At 37.6% G+C, this 18,385-nt stretch overlaps 1 protein-coding gene across 2 annotated transcripts in view; it reads left to right on the top strand.

Moving 5' to 3' along the window:
• Positions 1-6,990: 6,990 nt before the first annotated feature.
• The window catches only part of xkr4 (XK related 4), a 115,995-nt gene continuing 104,600 nt past the window's right edge, over positions 6,991-18,385 (top strand). For both annotated transcript variants that reach the window (NM_001012258.2, NM_001077752.2), the window contains exon 1: positions 6,991-8,100. In NM_001012258.2, the coding sequence (NP_001012258.2) occupies positions 7,415-8,100 (686 nt within the window). In that variant the 5' untranslated portion in view covers positions 6,991-7,414. The remainder of the gene's footprint in view (positions 8,101-18,385) is intronic.

Below are 18,385 nucleotides of genomic sequence, written 5' to 3'. Positions count from 1 at the left end.
TCTGCAATTTTATATATATATATATATATATATATATATATATATATATATATATATATATATATATATATATATATATATATATATATATATGTTTGTTTGTTTATTATTATTTTAATGTTTTATTAAAAATGTTTCAAGATGTTTCTTCAGAATTCTGCAGTACTTTTTACAAGTTTGACTTGGATATTTTACGGATTGTCATTGGTATTTTTAAGATGTTTCTTGCTATATCTTAAATTGGTTTCTATATTTAGGTTTATTTAAAATTTAGCTGTTTTTTTACAAATTTTTAATTCAAGTCTATTGGGAAAACAGGGTTGTTTTAAAAACATCTGTGTTTGTGTGTAATTTTTAGAGTTTTTGTTTAAATCTTTCTGTGTGTCTTTATTGTGTTGTTTTATTGTTGTTTTTATATTGATATTCTTGTGCACTACAAAATTGTTTATAAAATTTTAGTACTATTTTTTTCATGCAATCAATAAACGTTTAACATTTATTTATTTTGTCATTTGTCTGATTATTTTCGTTACAGAATATGTATGCAGTTTGCACTTTATTCAAAGGTTAAACGCAGTGCTTACACTTTGTGTTTACATTATAGCCTGTGTTTGCTGTTATATAAATTCAAATGGTTGTAATACCATATATCAAGTACCAATGTAATACCAAAAGGTTTTATAAGGTGTATAAATACGGAGTCGCGCCAGCTCCGGGCCGCAGCGCACATTACCCTCGCGCCGATTCCGGCGCGGATGCGCAGCGTCGGCTCGCTTACGGCCGCCGCATCTGGCCCGCTTGATTCGGGCCGGAATCGGGCAGTGAGTCCACAGGCATCCGGCCCGAGTCCGGCAGCCGAAGTTGGGCCGAGGGGTTAGTCTCCGGCAGGCGACAATCTAGCCGGAACTGGCCCGAGTGTATTTTGCTATCTGGGTTATTGAAGTCAATTCGACAGCCCACTTAAATCGACGGTTTGACGCCATCTGTTGCAGTGGCCAATCCCAAACAACATGAGAAGTTTTAAACCCGAGGCATAAACTCGTGGCAGTCAACGCTGGTGCTTATGCGTCAAAGTCTAGCAGATTTATCTTTTCTAAAGTATTTTTTGAGGGCGATGTGCCTGATTAATTCATCTGATCCTTACCTGGCAGCATCCGCTGGTGTACTATGGTAATTTACTTCCCGTTAGACTTGAATCAATACAATATCTTAACACTGTTCAACGTGTGTGTTGTGTGTGAAATATAGTGGCTGTCTTTATGTGTAGCCGGAGCAGAGGGCGTGTCGACAATACAGCGCAGTACTCAAGAGTGCCAATAAATTCAATAATGACGCCAGTTAGCCCACCCAGCACAATACGACCGATGGCACTGGAGCGTCCTTAGTAGTGATATATGGAGCTCCGACGCGATTGTTTATGGCGGACCTGCGATGGCAAGCCGACCTATACTTTTAATCATGGCAAGCCTTTTTAACGTTAAATAAGTATCTGAATGCAAAAATTTGTGAGGTTTCTGTCACTATTTAAAATGACTATTCTTGACATCAGAAATAGATGGAATAACACTAGTTACCTTGGCTTTTAATATGGCAACTTGGCAAGACATTTACATTAAGTAAAAGTGCATGAAAAATAAAAACAAGATGGTTTTAGCTGATTGACAAGACCTGTCCAAACCAGCTAGAGTACCAGCTTACACCAACTAGGACCAGCTAACCAGCTTGGAAGTGACTAAGGTCCCGTTTACACTAGTGCGTTTTAGTTTTAAAACGGCGTTTTAGAATGAAAACGATCCGCTTCCACACTAGCGTTTCACCCAGCGTTTCTGTACAGCTCTCCGTCCACACCAAAACACTGAAAACAAACATCACGTGACCACACACACACACACTGGCATGCGCTGCAGCATTTCTACCCAGAGGAGAACTGTGCTCGGAGTATTCATAAAGAATCTCTCGCTGGATCTAATCTCACTATATTTGTTAAACGTGATATTTCATTCATCTTGTTGTCTGTATCTAATGACTTATTCCCCGAGTTTTGTCTTTTGAATCTATTATTGTTCTCAGGTAACGTGTTCTGGCTGAGCGCAAAGATAAGGTAATAATTAATGGAACCACGTACATTCTGTATATTGACTGATCGCTTGCGTTTATTCCTTTAATGTATAAACTTATTGTACGTTATACTTTTATAATGACCACTATTGATTATTAAAACTGATATTCAGCAAAAGAGAGGATATGTTTTGTATTTTTACTGAAAATGAAAGGAGGCAGTTATGTTATAGGCTCCGTTTTGTTATGAATACGCACACAGTGAAGATGACGCTCATATATGCAGCACAACGCCTCAACATTTCTGCTGTCTGTTAAGTTGTTAATATCAAAATGAAAATAGGAGTTCCTTTTATCATGTTTTCATTTTATTATTAAGATATTGTGAAACAACGTAACCAGGATGATGTGAATAAGGTTATAAAGTACTGCTCCCTTTGAAGATTTACCTGACATGTCCTCGGGAGTCTGTTTGCCATATCAAACTTGCGAAGCCTGAACTTACAAGGAGAGGATGCAGGACTGAACTGTGTGTGTAGGCTACTTAATATTGAGGAAAAAGCCCCAATCAGAGAGGTGAATGTCGGCAGCCCCGCCTCCGTTATCAGATGTCTCCGTTATCAGATGTCTCCGTTTTCCCCCATCCACACTGAGATGGAGCAGCAGCGTTTTAGAATAAAAACGGCTTCATCAGCGTTTCCAAAATGCTCTGTTTTCTTCCAGAAATAATACCAACGGTATTATCAGGTAATGTTTTTCCTCTCTCTCTCTCTCTCTCTCTCTCTCTCTCTCTCTCTCTCTGTTTGTTTAAAATAGATAAACAGAAGGTAGGTAGGTAAGTGCTGTCAACAAATAATTTTCCTCCACATCGGACTACGGCAGCTAGGTAAGTCCAAAAAGGTGCAGTACTTTTTTGTGGTTGGGTCTATTTTAGTTCGGATCATGTTCTTACCACAAACGAACCACTCCAGGGTATGTTTGAAAGTGTACCAAGACCTCCTATTCAAGGAGGTCTCAGTATGCTTTTTGTTCCGCATTTGGTGCGCACTCGAGTGCGATTGCTATATTCACACCTGCCCAAAACGAATCGCAACAAGAGGGAAAACCAACATTACTGCGATTCAACCAAACTAAATAAAGCAGGTGTGAAAACAACAAACACAATCTCACGGCAATTCGTAACTTTTTCATTTAGTGGCTAATTCGTATTAATTTGTACAATCTAATTTATACATTTTAGTACGATTTGCTCATCCCCTAATGACGGTTGGGGTTAGGGTTGGGGTTAGGTGCCACGCCTCCTTTTTAAAATTGTACAATTTCGTACGACTGAACTCGTACGAATTAGCCACTGGCATAACATAAAATACTTGCGTTGTCTCGTGAGATCAGGCTGGAAAAAACCCTAAAACCAATCTAGTCAACCAGCTAAATCCAACCAAGTTTGGGCTGTTTTAAGATTATTCTTGACACACTAGTTCACATGTATTAGATATCACTGAAAAAAATATGAATAGAGAAAATGTCACTTAAATCTAAAAAAAAAACACAATTTTTGATGAATTTATTTTGGCAGTATTGAAATCATTGCTGATATCAGGAATTCACTTTTTAATACATAAAAGTGATAGCATTTATCCAGTGTTGTGCAGTCCGTATATTCAGTGTTGACAGTGTCACCTTTTTCACCCCTAGTTAGTGAGTTTACAGCTCTGATAAAGGAGCCAATTATTGATCGCTTTAGACTGAAGATTCTCTGGAGGAGGAGCTCAGTCCAGACGCATGTTCTTTATGTTCATTGTTATGAACCCTTTGGGGTCAGCAAACACACTGAAATCTCAGCTAATACTTGCCTCAAAGACATGAGAAATCTAAACAAAGCCTGAAATCTCTACTTCCAATACTTCAGAGGAAGTCATTTTGACAGTTTTTGTAATTTAATCTTTTTTAAAAACTAAAATTTATATAAATATAGTACCCTGAATTTTCCTAAACATGTGCACAATTTATTTTTATTTCATTAAAACTACAAAAACAAAAGAGTTTTGAGTATTTTTGCCTTAACCGTATGCATTTCAGTTCACACATCTTTTTCACATGCCTTTGTCTTGGTGTGCCTCTGCTACCTAGCAACTTTCTGCTAACAAAAACATACAGTTCTGTTGGCACAAACATAACCTTACTTCAGACATCTCTTTCAAACTTTAAACAACAAAATTTTTACTGTGGTGAAAAAAACATTGCACTCTTTTTGCAGTATGTTTACCTCAGAAAACCTATATGAAACTCCCTGGAGAACGAGATGTCTCATCTCGTTATAAGCACAGTTGCACGTGACAATATTCAGAAGATGAAATTAGGTGACATGCAAGTGATTGATTCTTATGGTAGTTTTATAGAGAGAATGACATCTGATCATGTCCTTCAGAAACAGACAAAAGAGATTGGTGTCATGATCTTGTTCCCTTCAGGTGCACATGCGCACATCCTGAAAAAAAAAGTAACTAGTTAGTACCTAAAAATACCTAGTTATAGACTACATTATCAGAATAAGTTAACTTCACAATAACACGAAACAGAAACAAAGAAGAAATATTATTATTTATTAGCCTCCAACTCTTTTTTTTTTTCTCTCTCACTTTGCAGAATGCCCAACCCTACCCTGCATCTCCACGACCATTTCCTACTAATCCTTTTTCTTTTTTTGCCCAAACCATTTTAATCACAGATTATTAAAAATACTAAATGCAGGATACTATTTTCAGAATTTTTGTTTCCTTATCACACCTCACCTGCATTTGTGAGCCAGAAAAGTGTTGTCTGTGACTGTTTTTAGTGTAGTAATGCAGTGTGTATCCTCCTGTCAATAATCCATCGTGCAATGTGAACCCAGCAGCAACTGATTTATAGTCCAGAGAGTCATGCATAATAGTAATACGCGGATGGCGGTTATATCCATGGGTGCTGTGGATAATCTGGTGGGTCGGGCGGGTCAGGTAATACAAAAAAAAAATTCTGATTAATTTTGATTATGTTACGGGTGGATGTAGTTTGACATTAGCATTGGACCAGTAAAAAAGCAGAGAATGGACTTTGCAGAATGGGAAGATGAGACGCCCAAAATAATGGATGAAGTGCAAGAGTACTGTTCAAACTTTCAGTTAGAAGAGTCATCAGAGGAAAGTATGCAATCGTTCTGGGAGAAACAAGATCACTTATTTACTTGCCTTACAAGGAGAATCTTGTGCATTCTTGCAACAAGCGGTGCGAGCGAATGTTCATTTAGTGCAGCTTGCTGCGTTTTGGAGGCGAGGCAGAAACGCCTGAATCCTGGCACAGTATAGATGCTATTCTGTTTTTGCAAAGTGCACAGAAAAATTTCAGGTAAACATACAGTAACATAGCTGCCATTAAGGCTTTTGGTACATTTTCTTTTTCTGTATTTGTAATAGCAAAAATGTCTTATTTTTCTTATGTGTATCTTTTTGAAAATTAAGAAACTATTGTCTAAAGACAAACTTTTGTTTTTATGAACAAATGTAAAATTTACAATTAGTGTATTATTGTACTATCAGAAATGCGCAGATTAGCTCACTGAATCTACTGGTAATAACGAACAATCCACTGTAACCTATCATCATGCCTAAAAATAATTAAATTATTAAATTTATATATATATATATATATATATATATATATATATATATATATATATATATATATATATATATATATATATGACTCAATAATTAAAGATATATATTAGTTATTATCTATTAGAATTAGTTAGTATTTAGACTTTGTTTGCCTATATGTGATGAATGTTTATATAAAATTATATGTGCGGGAAGGTGGATAAATAGTGGATAAATAGTGTGAACCCACGGATTTGGGTGATATTTCAGCTGATCCGAGCATCTCTAGTGCATAATCATCAGTCATAACGATTAAAATTCAAATGGCTTGCCATAATTGTAGGAATAATTTAAAGTTTAATTGGCTTGCCATACAACTTCTGCATACAGTGTGCACATTGAGCCATAGTAATGAACTGAGAAGATGAGCTTTCCATGGTGCTGAACCTTTTAAACACCGTGAGACCGAGACAAGAACGCTGTTGGAACATAATTGCTGCTTATTATCCAGCATACGTGCTAAAATTTGGTTTGCCTTCATATAGTTTTGTTGGAATCTTTTGTTTCTGTTGATGGTAATTTTATTTAATTTTTTAATTTTCACATTAAATTGTGACAGTACTTATTTTGCAGAACATGAACGATATTATTGCAAGCGTTCGAATCTGTGTTCTGTGGAGACTTCGAAGCAGCACGTCATCATAGAATGTTCGTTAACACGGACCAATCAGCTGTGATCGCCTTATTTCAGAGCTATCGCTATAGCCTATATGTTTTTAAAAATTGTATACATGATGATTATTAGATTATTAATATTCATTTACTCAAATCATATACAGTCACACACACACACACACACACACACACACACACACACACACACACACACACATATATATATATATATATATATATATATATATATATATATATATATATATATATATATATATATATATATATATTATTATTATTATTTTATTTAAAGCTGTATTACCCCTTGTGTGGGCTATTACTTAAATATATTCGACTGTAAATTAAAGATATCTATTAGTTATTATCTATTAATATTAGTTAGTATTTAGACTTTATATTCGTAAGCCAATTGTTTTTCTATATGTGATAAACGTTTTCAAATAGCTGACCAGAATTTTTTACGTTTTTTATTTATTAATTTAATTTAATTTTTTGGTTTCAGATGGTCTGGAAATAATAAAGTGGCTACAGTAGGTGTGCAGTGCAGTGTGTGAGAAATAAAAGAATACAGCCACGAGCGAGTTCTAATATTTATTATAGGAGCTGTTTACTTTTGACTGGCCGCCTGCGTCCGGCGTAGACATGTGTGTTCAATGTAGGGTGGAACGCACGTTTACAAATGCCATAGCAACCGAGCGGGCACATCTTTAATATAGCGCTGCCGTAGACTATATTATCTGCACAGCCGTGGAGTTGGCCAAAGGCTGCGCTGCAAGAGCTGGATATCGAAGACCGCGACGTGCGCCTGAAGAAGAGTTGCAAAGCAATGATGTCATAGTTTTAAGTAGGAGCCATGGGAGAGCATATGGTTCGTACCCGCTACCGAAAGGAAGTGTTGCTTTGTTATGAGCAGGCGGCGCTGTAGCTGGCGGAAGAGGAGGTCGCCCAGCCCAGTGTCTCTTCGCCTGGAATAGAGAGAAGCCGAGGAGAAGACGCGAAAACGGTGGGAAGACAAAGCTGCTACAATGGCCGCAAAATCCGACGGGGTGCTAAAGATGAAGAAGAGCGATGTAGCATTCACGCCTTTGCAGAATTCGGATCACTCAGGTTCGGTTCAAGGGCTCGCTCCGGGATCGCAGCCGGATTCTGGAACCGGAGAGGCGGACTTCGTCAACGGGGAGTCTCGGTGCTGTGGCTCAAATTCGACATGTCTCCGCCTTGGCAGGGAGCAGCAAAAATACACGGTCTGGGACTGTCTGTGGATCCTCGCCGCAGTGACGGTTTATTTCGCGGATGTGGGCACTGATATTTGGCTTTCTGTCGACTATTACCTCCGCCGCGACTACTGGTGGTTCGGGCTAACGCTGTTTTTCGTGGTGCTCGGCTCGTTCTCGGTGCAGGTCTTCAGTTTCCGATGGTTCGTCCATGATTTCAGCACCGAGGAGAGCTCCGGAGGCGGCGGGGGAACGGCGAGCTGCTCTCACATGGACGGGAAGCTCCTTAGCAGCTCCGCTTCGCACGGAGACGTTGGAGCCCACCCGTCCACGCCTCAAAGACAGGCGTCCACGACGAGCAAGAGCAACACCACGAGCAACAGCAGCAACAGCGCTACCGCAGCCCGGACTAGTAAGACACGCTCAGCGTCCTGTTCCCTCTGTATCTGGCTCTTGCAGTCCGTCATTCACATCCTACAGCTCGGACAAATCTGGAGGTGAGTTTGAGCAGCGCTTTATTGTCAATGGTACTTGAGGTTTGAAGAGCGGGGTCGTCTATTTACTCCCCACAGCACGTATTTTGTTCAGAGCAGTGTGGTTGAACAAGCTTGTTCTTGAGTTTGGACTGGTAGACACGTTTAAGGCCTACACTCACACTGTGGAGGCTGGAGAGCTGATTTAACATCTTGTTAACCTCCTAATCACAGTGTGATTGCAACACAATAAGAGAAGCTTTTGATTTGTAGATAACCTGACTTAACAGAATGATTTCTGGATTGAACTGAGCTTGACTGACTGTACGGTTCGTGAGAGTTATAGGCACTCACTGACTCTTTCTATTAGCATCCATTATTTATGTAATTGAGAATAAACCTCATAAAGATATCCAAAGGCTATTAGTGGATGATTGATCATCTTGTATGAAAAGTAGCTGCAAATATTTCCCAAGTGGCATCTTACAGTGTGTGAGGTTAGTGGCTCACACATGGAATTGTATTGCTGGTCAATACTTTAGTTTAACACTTACATCTGTGACGGAAACAATGAAAAGGATCACCAAAACATATTCGGCTTCACAGACTCAGCTCATCGTGGTCTTCAGAAACCTGAATGAGTTTTGATCAGTATGTTTGATAGAGTGAAATTCCATTTACTCAAAGTCTTTGACCCCGAGGATTGTGTTTGGACACTGTCCAAACTGTAAAGCATGGGCAATTGCTGTATTGGAAGTAGGCCATCAAAGCCGTGGTCTAATAGTGATTGCATAGACGAGGTACGTTGTGATTAGCCTTAAAGACCCCATTATGAAATTGCACGCTGCTGTCATTACTTACACATGTGGCTAGAATGGATGCAATCTACTGCTTAGGGTTCTCCTCATGTATTTGTATCCATTGCACTTTGAGTTTGAAGAATGTTGCTCTGCGAGAGTTGCTAATTGAATAAAAGCCAGCAGTGGGAAAGCTGAATGGAATGACTTAATAGCACACTTCACAAAACTAGGCCACAACCACACTGCTGCAGCCCAATCTTTTTTTTTTTTTTTCACATGGATTGGCTTTCTCTGATTTGGAAGGATCATTTCTTTAACTTATTCCTTTTCTGAGATTTTTCGGTGTCATTCTGGTGGTGTCACATGGTGTGTGGTGACGGGAGTGAAGCTGACACGGTTGTGCGGTTGTGTGCTCTCAGAGGGGGAGGATTGTTGAGACATGCGCTGCACGTGGCACTGTGCAAAAGGTTCACCAGTCTGGGGACGTCTCACAAAGCGAAGCAATTTAAAAATAGCTTGCTTCGCTAATAAAGTTCTCAATATTCAACAAAGGAATTGTGTCAGGCTGAGTGCCAGAAATGCTGTTTGATTGCGGAAGGCGAAGAAAGGTCTAAGTTTAGCTGTCATCTGCTGGTGTATGCATAATGATGTTTTCCTATAGTAATGTGGAGGGAAAACCCTCTCAGAATGAGAAACCCTAACTGTTGTGTTGCATGAAAACAGTTTTTATTAAAGCACTTACATATGACCTTTAATTCAAAGGAATACATCTCGCATGCATTAGCAACTTTTTTCATCTATGTGCTGAATCATGGCGTTCTGAAACAGTTCTTTATTTTTCCCATTGTAGTCAATATTTGAATGTATGTCATCATACATTGTGTGTCTCCACATCATTAAAGTATGACTATGTGACTTTACTGAGAACTGCGCAGTTGTTGTCATATTTTTCCCACTTAGGCACTGAAGCTAGATTTGGTTGCCAGTTCACCTTTTAGAGCTTAATCCTTTTGTGTACACACAATTGACTAAATTCCAAGAATGACAACAGCAATTAACAATCAGATTTATTCTTGAAAAATGCAGGTAGCGACAGCCACATTTACAAAAACGCTGTGCAGTGTGTACAAAACTGAACAGAACAAACAGTTGTTAATGATGTAATTAAATGTGTAGCAGAGATGTCTTTTCTGTATTTACAGAGCAAGAAATCACAAAAAAACAGGGTAGGTTTAGGTCACTTTTTTTTTTTTGATGGTCCGTTTGTTGAATTTGAGTTACATTGCATCTACGTGGCAACTAATTCTCATTAGATTATAAGTAAACTGTTTGGTTGGGGTTAGGGTTAGTGTAAGTTGACATGTCCTTACAAAGTTTCTTATAGTCAGTTAAATGTCTGATGAAGGAGCAGTATCAACAGATATTAAGCAGAGAGTCCACTAATACTCAAATGGACCATCACAATAGAGTGTTACCGTAGATTATAATATAGAAAAGGAACAATAATCCCACAATAAACTTAAACCCGCAACCTGCAGCTGCCTGTTTATTAGCTCCATAAATTGGATGGCTTCAGCCCAAAGATGCTTAAAAGACATTGTTTGAAGTGCTTTGAAATGTGCATTTTTTATTTTATGTTTGATGTAATCTAAACTGAACCAGGAAGGCATCGAGTAGCCATAGGGTGTGTCTCAATCAGCACCCTTGTTCAATAGTCAGTTCACTGATCAGGGAGTCAGCCATTTTAAGTGCTGTCTCATTTGCAGAATTCTTCCAGTGCACTGAAATGTTCTCACGGAAATCAGGGTGCATCGATACGCATTATGCGCCCCATTAACGGAAGTTTGGAAGAGCAAAATATGAATTGTGTGGCCCAAATCATTCAATTTAATTAAAAAAAAGTATAAAAAATTACATTAATGAATATAGCTAAATACTGTATATTAGGAACAATAATTGTTCAATGGTTGAAATAATGCTGGTAAATGAAACAATCTAATTATTTATCTGTAATGCACTTTTAAAAACGTAGTAACATTATTATATGAAAACGATTGGTTCTGCTGTTGTTTAGAAATTCCAGTTTTGATGTTGTACAATGAGGACGTCCTCGTGTCACACTCAGTGTGTCCCAATGTGTAGTGAACCAAGCTCATCACTGCCCTTACAGTGCCTGAATTTGTGCACACGACCTACTGATGAAGGACCTCGGGAGCTTGGGTGATGACTGAGATAAATCCATCGAGTAGCTACTCCCATTAACAAATAACAAACAAACAACATATAGTATTTCATTTTTATTAAAGCTTTGCCATTGAGAGTAGTTGAGCTCAAAAACATAAAATGAAAAGCAATGAGAATGGAATTGGAAGTGTCTTGAAGGGGGTAGGACATGGCAGATATTAGAGAGCATTTGATTGGTATGAGGTGATGTCAAACAAAAGTTGATCCATAGGTGTAAGTGACAAACTGCAAGATTTGGATGTTTTTATCCTCTAAATGCAAGTTGGATCACTGTTTTGGAAGACACTAGCTTAAATATATTCTTAAAACTAACATACTGATACATCTAAAAACGTTATTGTTATTTCACAGGTACTTTATGTGGACATAGCTAGGCATGGGACGATAATCGTTTTCAAAGTATACCGTGGTTTGGAAAATTCAAGGTTTTAAAGATGCCAAAACATTTGGTAATACTATTCCTAAAGTATGTGTACAATTTTTTTTTCATTTAGGTTTTTTTTTGTTGTTTTTTTTTTAAGTTTTTTTAGGACAACAGAATCTCTAGCAGAAAAAATATCCAAAAATGCTGTTTAAATGGTAAAGAAATCTGTGTTTGTGAAACACATGAAGACAGCAAAAGTCAATCATTTATTTGAATTATTTAGCCTGATATGTTTACTGTTCCAAAATATTTCAAATGTTTCCCAAAATAAAATATATTGTGTTCAAAGGGGAAAAAGTTTTTTTTACATATTGTACATAATAACAAATTGTAAAGCAGTAATCACAATACTGGGTTCCCGAGAAACTGTGATATTTTTATTCAAGGTTATCGTACCATCAAAATCTTATACTGGCCTATGCCTAGACATGGCAACATTTTGAAAGTGTGTTTTTTGAAGCAACTTAGATAAAATTGTAAACTGTAGTGAGACTTTGGTCACTCTAATGTTAGTGTGGGGAAAAATAACAGATGCCCAACATTCAAGATCCCAGGAAGTTGCTCTGGTTATCACAATTATCAGATTGTTACCACAATCACTGCAGTTTTAGAAGTGATCTTAACCATTGTAAAACAGTAATTTAGAGTACTCACTTCCGTGTCCTCTGTACCATCTATTTTCTCATGGAAGCTGCCCAATTAAAGTCAATAAATGTTAACTATGTTATAACAGATTTTTAAACTAAAAAAATAATCGTACTATTCAGTTTTTTAAAAAAATGCTGAGCATTTAGTATTAAATTACTACTGAAAAAGTCCAGGTAAATTAAATTAAAGCGTAATTTTTTTAATTAAATGAAAAAAAAAAAAAAAAAAAAAATTATATATATATATATATATATATATATATATATATATATATATATATATATATATATATATATATATATATGTAATGGAATCCCTAACTGATATAAATTTCTGTTTATTTTTAATCTAAAATGATCAGCGCTCAAATAAAAATGATATGCAAACATGTAAATTGGAAATAAAGCAGATTTTACATGTCTAACTCCTGGCAAACCAAATACCTTTTCAGTGATCTGTCAGAATCAGTCCTGACTCTCATACCCATTTCCTGAGTATCTAAATATAAACCACACTATATCCTCTATACTGTATGTCTTGCAAGATAATTTTTTTAACTACTTGTAATTAATTAATCCCTTATAATTTTGAAAGCTCTTCATCTCTGTTCCTGCATGTGGAGTCCTGCTGATTGCGAGCTACATGACTGCACTGCAAATGAGCATGAACCAAACAATTGTATACTTGCCACTTGTTGTTGACTGCATGCTGTGTATACGTATGCATGTGGGTCTGAATAAAGCATTAAGCATCTGTAGTCATGCAGGGTGCGCTCAGGGTGTGCTCAGGCTTTATGCTGGGGTTATAATCCACGCCTGTACTTAACCAGATTTTTCCACTCATCTGGTAAAGAATGTGAATTGTTGTGAGTGCAAAATGGCAAACAAAAATTACTTTTAAAGTATTTGGTAAATATTCTAATATTAAAATATTCTTATGCTCTAAGTTAGGGGTGGCCAATCCTGTTCCTGGAGATCTACCTTCCTGCAGATTTCAGTTGCAACCCTTATCAAACACACCTGTCTGTAATTATCAAGTGGATTTCAGGTCCTAATTAATTGGTTCAGGTGGGTTTGATCAGGGTAGGAGCTAAACTGTACAGGAAGGTAGATCTCCAGGAACAGGATTGAACACCCCTGCTCTAAGTGTACCACACCTAATGTGGTCAATGTTTGTATTGTCATAAAACATAAAGGCAAAAATCTGTAATCATGTTAGTATCAATGCTGAAATAGTGTATGACGGAAAGCTTCTTCCCTCAGACTATCAGACTGATGAACACTTAACACACCCCACACACCTTTTCATTGTACATATCGCTGTCAATCTTACATTGTCCTGTTTTTTGTTTTTTTGGCAGTATGCTGTTGTATTTTGCACTGTCGTTGTATTTGCACTGTCTGTTTTTGGCACTGTCTGTATTTTGCACTGTCATTGTCTGTAGATTGCACTGTATTTTGTACTGTCTGGAGCCAGCACTTAAGCTTTTCACTTATCATAGCACACGTGCTGCTGATGATGTGACAATAAAAGTGATTTGATTTGACCAAATAAATAATCCATGTTTACAAAAATAAGACAGGAATTAACTTCATTTCAAGGGTTTTTTTCAGGTTGATATAGCAGTGGAGTACAATCTTCGTTTTATCTATGTTTGTTAACATTGTTAAGATGTCACATTTGTTTTGTGCAACAGTAAAACATAGCTATGTTCACTTTGAGAAGTTGTGATACTTTCGATATAATATAAAACATATTGGGATGGATAAACATTTTAAATATTGTATTGTCTACTCTATTGAATATCGCATTATATATCATGCTATCACATATTGCACTTTTCTTCAACATCGCAAAGCGCTTAATAATATTAACAGTAAATGTCTGCTATTCATAAGCCTCCACCTTACTTAAACATTTAGAGCTTGGCTGTGCATCTACAACTGTAGCTCTATGTGTGCCCTGTATTCTGTATTAAAAGCTCAGAGAGCTCATTTGATAGTTTTTACAGTTTGACAGTGAGTCTAACCAATTCTTATCTTGATCTCCTCCATATCATTTTAAAATATAACATTTTTATATTCAAATGGATTTGATACATTTTGTGGTCTGCAATGACTTGTGCATATTTATCCAGCAGCCAGCTCTCTGCAGCTCTCACATGGTCAACTACTAAAGCTAAGCAGGGTCCTGGAAGAGGGTTAGTGGGGGCAGCAGAGGTGGACACCTTGTTGTCTGTGTAGGTCATGTTTTATTTTAAAACCTATGAAAGTTATTCAATTTCTTTGAGAATTAAAATCTCTTTTTTTTGTATGATCAGAGACTGTGTAATGTTGTAGCATTTTGAAAACTGTTGCTGCGGCTGTTACCTGTTCCAAGATGGTGGACATGTCAATGGGCCAATTTATCTATGCAACTATATATCTTGGTGTCTTATTGACTACGTTTACATGGACATCAGTAATTAAATTATTTGTCTTAATTTAAAAAAAGAAAACAATAACATTAAAGTGTTTACATGAGTTGCTTTCAATATTACTTTCATGCTACGTTTTACATGTTAGAGTACATAGTTCGACTTATGTCATTATGATATGATTGGACGCTAGCTTCCACCAGCATTTCACTCAACAGTTTGTGTTTGTCATTTCACCATATATGATTTTGGGCATTTCATTTTTTTTTTTTTTTTTTGCGACAAGTTCAACTGCATTTAATTACTCACACTATGCATGCAAACAGATGAGGGTGGATACAAAGTCTCAAGCAACAGGCCACTTCTGCCATTTCATGAACTAACTTTTCATTCATGCCCCCACAACAAAGTCGGAGGTACTAAATCAGTAATGACCATGTAAATCAATAATGACCATGCCCTCTAGCATCTGTTGCTAGAGCACCTCTTGAGTAAGAAGTGTGAGGTTTACCTGCATAGCACTTCGCTATCTGGTCTCCGCTAAACCTCACTCCCATCCCAGACCAACCCCCACATGAAACTCACCATTCCTACTGCGCCCATCCCGTTCTGAGCTGAAATCAAACTGGCAATTCTTTGTATGGGAGTCAGTTGCTCTAACGAAGAGGGTAAAGACCATGGCTTCTAGCGTCTGTTGCTAGAGCACCTCCTGAGGTCAGAAGAGGGAGGTTTACCTGCATAGCACTTCGCTATCTGGTCTCTGCTAAACCTCACTTTCATCCCACACCAAACCCCTCATGAAACTCACCGGTCCTACTGTGCCCATCCCGTTCTGAGCTGGAATCAAACTGGCAGTTCTTTGTATGGGAGTCAGTTGCTCTAACAAAAAGGGGTAAAGACCATGGCTTCTAGTGTCTGTTGCTAGAGCACCTCCTGAGATCAGAAGAGTGAGGTTTACCTGCATAGCACTTCGCTATCTGGTCTCTGCTAAACCTCACTCTCATCCCTGACCAGCCCCCACATGAAACCCACCGTTCCTACTGCATCCATTCCCTTCTGAGCTGGGAGTCAGTTGCTCTAACAAAGATGGTAAAGACCATGGCTTCTAGCGTCTGTTGCTAGAGCACCTCTTGAGGTCACAACGGGTTAGTGTAATAGAGACCATCTAGCTAAGTGCTATGAAGGTAAACCTCAGACCTCTAAAGGTATTCTAGCAAGAGACGCTAGAGGCCATGGTCTTCATGTAACTCACCTGACTTTACTGCACCCATCTCGTTCTGAGCTGGAATCGAACCGGCGATTGTTTGTATGGGAGTCAGTTGCTCTAACAAGGAGGCTACGACCATGGCCCCTAGCATCTGTTGCTAGAGCACCTTTTGAGGTCAGAGTGAGGTTTACCTGTTTTGCACTTGGCTAGCTGGCTTCTGTACCACCCACGCCCCTAAACCTCACTCCTATCCTGGACAAGCCCCCACGTTTAACCAACCAGACCTACTGCAGCCATCCCGTTCTGAGCTGGAATCGAACCGGTCAATCTTTGTTTGAGAGCCGGTTGCTCTAACAAGGAGGTTAAAGACTATGGCCTCTTGCGTCGGTTGCTTGAACACCAGAGCGTCATTGCAAAATGTAGCGGAAAGTACTATAAATCGGTAATAGTTTGATTGCAGTGTTTGCATGTCTGTACTGCACTTCAATAATGTGACTAAAATAGGAATACTAGTACTCGTCTTAATTTGACTTCTGTTTATTTCAAGTACGACCTTAGTCGGATTAACATTTACATGATAGACTCTTAATCAAAGTATTGTCTTAATCATATTAAAATCGTATTATTGTTTTTTATGTAAACGTTCTCATTGTCAATGTGTCTAATTGTAATGTTTGGTAAAGTAAAAAACCAGCAAACATAAAATTCAAGCAAAATTTTACATTCCAATTAATCAATAGCATCATTGAAATCACCTCGTAGTAGTGAACAGGCACTTCACAGCCGTTGATTTTGCTTATCTAGCACATTATTAATATTAATATTGATTCAACACAGAAACATCAACAGTGTTGGACTCTATTGTTGACGAACATTGCCAAAGATGGATGATAACTGCTTGTATGATGATGAAGCCATAAAACAGGGTTCTTATCTCTCCTATAAAAAGGCTTCCAAGTGAAAGCTCTCCAGTAAACTCAACCCTGATATCCATAATATGTTAAACATGGAGATTTATGCCAATGATTGTGATTTCATGTATAGTTATGCAAACAAATGGCAGTGCTAAAACAGTCCATTTCTGTTTAACTCCATTCATGTCACCAATGCTCTCACCCACACTGTCTGTCAGCAAGAGTGAAGGCAACATCTAGCCTATAATTTAAAAGCAAGGCAGCGGGTATCTGCAAAGAGGGTCTACGTACGTTCTGAAGTCCAGAATTTATACTTCAGGATCAAATAAAAAAAAGGCTGTCACACTTATGCATACAGAAGAGTGCACCTGATTTCATAAGCGCTCGTTTAATTCTGCTCTTATTTTGAGCTGAGATCTGTGAAGTGCGTTCTCTGAAAGATGTCAACACACCAGTCAGCCGAGTATTAATAATCAGATGTTTTTAATCACATCGCACTTGCCATGAATTACACTCAAAGCAAATCAAAACAGATACATCTAAATGACTCAACAACACACGCAGCTGTATACAGTAACACTTATGACAACACAATGAACAAAAGCAAACATAAAAAGGAAGAAAAAAACACTCTGTACTAGAGAACAACCAACAAAGCAAAAATATAGTCATCCTTATTGAGTAAGCCAAGCTTGAGGAGCTTATTATCACACTTATTAGTATCACAAAATGAGAAGGAAATGATTGGGATGACTTCAGCTTGGTTGTATTAAAGTTAAAGTCTCTTAAAGAACAAATATTACTCCAGGGTGTCTTGAAGTGACTCTCACAAGAGAGGTAAGAGAGATCAGATGTGTGTGCTTGCTTGCAGCCAAGTTATGAACTTGTAGTGAGAATTTAATTTCCATTGAACTGTAATGCACATCGGGCCTTCCGACAAATCAAACATTTAACAAAGCTCGGTTTAGGTGCTGTTAGCAGGGATTCCACAGAGACATGCAGGAGGTCATTTCATTCCATTACAAACACAGAACAGCTGTTTTCACTGAAGCTGCTGAAGACTTTGCTACCGAAGCTGTGATAGAACTCAGAAGAATGCAGTAATACAAAATTATTAGCCCCCCTTTGATTTTTTTTTTCCTTTTGTAAATATTTCCCAAATGATGTTTAACAGAGCAAAGATATGTTTACATTTTTATCTATAATATTTTTTTTCTTCTGGAGAAAGTCTTATTTGTTTTATTTTGACTAGAATAAAAGCAGTTTTACATTTTTTAAGAACCGTTTTAAGGTCAAAATTATTTGCCCCTTTACACTATTTTGTTTTCGATTGTCTACTGAGCAAACTATCATTATTCAATAACTTGCCTAACAACCCTGACCTGCCTAGTTAACCTAATTAACCTAGTTAAACCTTTAAATGTCACTTTAAGCTGAATAAAAGTGTCTTGAAAAATATCTAGTCTAATATTATTTACTGTCATCATGGCAACGATAAAATAAATCAGTTATTAGAAATGAGTTATCAAAACTATTATGTTTAGAAATGTGTTGAAAAACATCTCTCCGTAAACAGAAATTGAGGAAAAAAATAAACAGGGGGGCTGACAATTCAGGGAGGCTAAATCTGACTTCAATTGTATATTAAAAAATAGA

This window comes from Danio rerio, chromosome 2, assembly GCF_049306965.1.
Source record: "Danio rerio strain Tuebingen ecotype United States chromosome 2, GRCz12tu, whole genome shotgun sequence".
In the NCBI taxonomy this organism is placed as follows: Eukaryota; Metazoa; Chordata; class Actinopteri; order Cypriniformes; family Danionidae; genus Danio; species Danio rerio.
Note: the sequence above shows the minus strand (reverse complement) of the source record. Positions and strands in the feature narration are given on the sequence as shown.